Genomic DNA, 3,837 nt, shown 5'->3' on the forward strand with positions numbered 1-3,837 from the left:
ATATCATATGGCACGTATTTGACTTCATATTTAAAGCGAGAGGAATGATGCAACCTAACGACACACGTTAAGAAAAAAAAACCACTCGCAAAACAACTACATACAACACATAAATATATGCAATGTCCCATACTCCCATTGTGCTTAAGGGCGTGTTTGGATACTAGGGGCTAAACTTTAGCAGTGTCACGTCGGATGTTCGGATGCTAATTAAAAGGACTAAACAAGAGCTAATTATAAAACTAATTGTAGAACCCCTGTGCTAATTCGCGAGACGAATCTATTAAGCCTAATTAATCCTTCATTAGCAAATGGTTACTGTAGCACCACGTTGTCAAATCATGGACTAATTAGGCTTAATAGATTCGTCTCGCGAATTAGACTCCATTTGTGCAATTAGTTTTGTAATTAACCTATATGTAATACTCCTAATTAGCATCCAAACATTTAACGTGACATGTGCTAAATTTTAACGGGGTGTTTCCAAACACCCCCTAACATATATATTCTTTTGATACCGAATTTGCGCAATGGACGCACAGCACACGTGAAAAGGGTGGCTTCCGCATTGACACCTCAGAGCCCCCCACCTCCGCCCCAACACTGGAGAGTCTCTGCAGTCTGCGCCCCCTCCCCTGTTGTGCGCGGGTCAGGGGGAAGGTGCTGAGGGAGGCGGAGAGCAGGAGCGGGCCGGCGGAATGGCGGCGCCGCCGAAGGCGTGGAAGGCGGAGTACGCCAAGTCCGGGCGGGCCTCGTGCAAGTCGTGCCGGTCCCCCATCGCCAAGGACCAGCTCCGCCTCGGCAAGATGGTCCAGGCGACCCAGTTCGACGGCTTCATGCCCGTGCGTAACCTTTCCGCCCGAGCAGCCCATTCTCCCCGCTCTCTTCGCCGCCAATCTCTGTTTATGGATTGGCGATTCTTCGTTGGATCATCGAGGGCTTCGGGAGGGTAGGGTTTAGTTGCGGCTTGGCGTTCTCGGCGGTTTCTGTGGGCTGGGTCTGGAATGCAGGCAGATTGGATTGGTGGTGGCCGGTTTGGGGGCATTTTTGATGCAAAATCCGCGGACCTGATGTGGGGTACGGGTCTATTTTGATCTGTGACTTTCCCTATTCATGGTGGTTCTGACGCCTGATTTTTGGCGCGTTTGATTGAAAACGTGGTTCCTTCTAGATTCTAGAATGTGATGCTCGTGGCGCATTCAGTTGTTATTCTATCCGTTTGTCCGATTAATTTTCACATTGAGAATTTTTATTTATTTAGGGGAAAATAAGGTGGCCTTGGTTATATTCTGGGTATGCATGCCACATTGCCACCTTCATTACATCATGCTCCTTAACAAAGATAGTTTGATTGGCACTATCATTTCCCCTGATTTTAGAGGTATAGAATTGACTGTGCCCAGCCATGTCTTGGTGATGTTTTTGTAAACCATATCTTTTTCTCCTTCTGGACCAAAGTGAAATATATTTTGCTTTTTGGGATGGTAGAGTTGTATGATGCTTATCCCTGTTTTGTTGTTTCCAGATGTGGAACCATGCCAGATGCATCTTCGGTAAGAAGAACCAGATAAAATCGTAAGTAATCGTGTCTCTTATTTGTCAAGTACGCCTACTCTTACAAAATGTATAACTTTTAGTTGTCTTAAGTCAAACTTCTCTAACTTTGACCAAGTCTATATAAAAATATATTAACACCTGCAATATACCAAATAAATGCACTATCAAGACATATTTCAAGGTGGATCTAATGAAACTAATTTATTATTGTAGATGTTGGTGTGTTTTTCTATAAACTTGGTCAATCTTAGAGAAGTTTGATTTGGGACAAACCTAAACGCCTTACATTTTGAAATGGAGGGAGTAGATTTTAGGCTTTACTCTCTTAAACTATTCAGCTTCGCTTTATCTTTTGGGTATTTACTGTCAACATTTTAACTTGATCTTTGATATGCATCCAGTGTTGATGATGTTGAAGGAATAGACACACTTCGATGGGATGATCAAGAAAAGATAAGGAACTATGTTGAAAGTGCCTCAGCTGCTACAAGTTCCACAGCTACTGTTCCTGATAAATGTACTATTGATGTTGCTCCATCTGCTCGTACTTCATGCAGACGATGCAGTCAAAAGATTACAAAAGGAACAGTAAGTATATTATGATTAATTTATATTTTGTGTCATCATTTCTTCTGAAGAATCATTGAATTGGATAACACACTTACACACATGATTATTTTTGGGTTGATAGATGATGTTAAGTTTCTTTTGTTGTTTTTATAGTATGATAATGATCAAAATATTCCTTCCAGTGATTAACTGTCTTAAGTATAATTTATATGTTGGTAGGAATTCCACCTTTTGGATTTTTGAATTGAAAGCAATTGCATACAATTTACTTCGTGTACGTCTAATGATGTTCTTTTTTCACTGAGCTCATAGAAGCGACGTCCAGCTCGATATAGTGCCAAGGCTTTTATTATTCTGTTGTGCTGGAACTAGAAAGAACTGTAAATATCCTTTGATGTCACGAACTTGCTCCTCTGTTATCACATTGCACTTCAAATAGTGAAGAAGCTTTTAGTATTCTTGTGTGCTGGAAAATGAGGAAGATCTGTAAAATCATTTGAAGTCACCAACTTGCTCCTTTATTATCTAAAACGCATGCCAATATCTATGAGTTGTTGCTAAGGTGACCTGTGAAAATAATTAATTAGAATGCGAAATATAGGAACTGGTAGAAAAGTTAAATATATTGAATTTGTTCTTTTCTTTATTTATTATTTATGTGGCCTTCATACTTGAGATGCTTAATCCTGCTTTATATTCTGGAGAGAAAAAAGGATCCAATGGCCCACTAATACCTAGGAGCTTATGCTGTAAAACATGCTGTTTGTCTTGACTCAATTTGTCAATAACAGTTTTATTTGACTAGGTCCGTGTTTCCGCTAAGCTTGAAGGTCAAGCTTCCAAGGGAATACCATGGTATCATGTCAACTGTTTCTTAGAGGTATCCATATCTGCAACTGTTGAGAAATTCTCAGGCTGGGATACTTTGTCAGACGAGGATAAAAGAACTGTTCTTGATCTTGTTAAGAAAGATGTTGGCCATAATGGTAAGAAATCGTGCAGATCTACCCCCACCCGCCTTTATACTTCACTTAGTAATCTAACTTCATTTATTTTGGTCATCAAGAACCAACTAAGGGTTCCAAGCGCAAGAAAGGTGAAAATGATATGCAGAGCTGCAAAGCGCCCAAGTTAGATGAAAGTACATCGGAAGGCACAGTGCGAAATAAAGGAAAACTTGTTGACCCACGTGATTCCAATGCTAGTTCTGCTGATATCCAACAAAAGCTTAAGGAGCAAAGTGACACACTTTGGAAGTTAAAGGATGAACTTACGAAGCATTTATCCACTGCTGAATTAAGGGATATGCTTGAAGCTAATGAGCAAGATACGTCTGGACCAGAGAGGCTCCTATTGGACCGTTGGTAATTTGCATCCTGTTTCCTCCTTTTTCAATAATGAAGTTGTTGTTCATGTTCTGTTTTGTCCTTCCTTTTTCTATAAGAATTTGCCACTTTAGATTATGTTAGTGATTAGTGATAGCTGAAGATCAATTGGCATCTAAACAAACAATAATGAAATGATCCTTGTCATAAGTGGACCTTAGTATTCCCAAAGTAAGTTACACTGATAAATAATGAATAGTACTTGTTAAGCAACATACCTCACTCAAAGGATCACCTTGTGCAAACACCAACTGCCCTTGTACTGAACTTTTCTCCCATCAACTTGCCAGACCCTTCCAAGGCGTTTACTACTCCTGCGGCATCA

General features: G+C 40.3%; 1 protein-coding gene across 1 annotated transcript in view; it reads left to right on the plus strand.

Moving 5' to 3' along the window:
- The first annotated feature begins 568 nt into the window (after positions 1-568).
- LOC101786800 (poly [ADP-ribose] polymerase 1) overlaps positions 569-3,837 on the plus strand; it is an 11,825-nt gene continuing 8,556 nt past the window's right edge. Inside the window, exons 1-5 of the mRNA XM_022824270.1 lie at positions 569-842; positions 1,526-1,575; positions 1,959-2,145; positions 2,933-3,113; positions 3,194-3,491. Of these exons, the coding sequence (XP_022680005.1) occupies positions 699-842; positions 1,526-1,575; positions 1,959-2,145; positions 2,933-3,113; positions 3,194-3,491 (860 nt within the window). The 5' untranslated portion in view covers positions 569-698. The remainder of the gene's footprint in view (positions 843-1,525; positions 1,576-1,958; positions 2,146-2,932; positions 3,114-3,193; positions 3,492-3,837) is intronic.

Source organism: Setaria italica, chromosome II (genome assembly GCF_000263155.2).
Source record: "Setaria italica strain Yugu1 chromosome II, Setaria_italica_v2.0, whole genome shotgun sequence".
NCBI lineage: Eukaryota > Viridiplantae > Streptophyta > Magnoliopsida > Poales > Poaceae > Setaria > Setaria italica.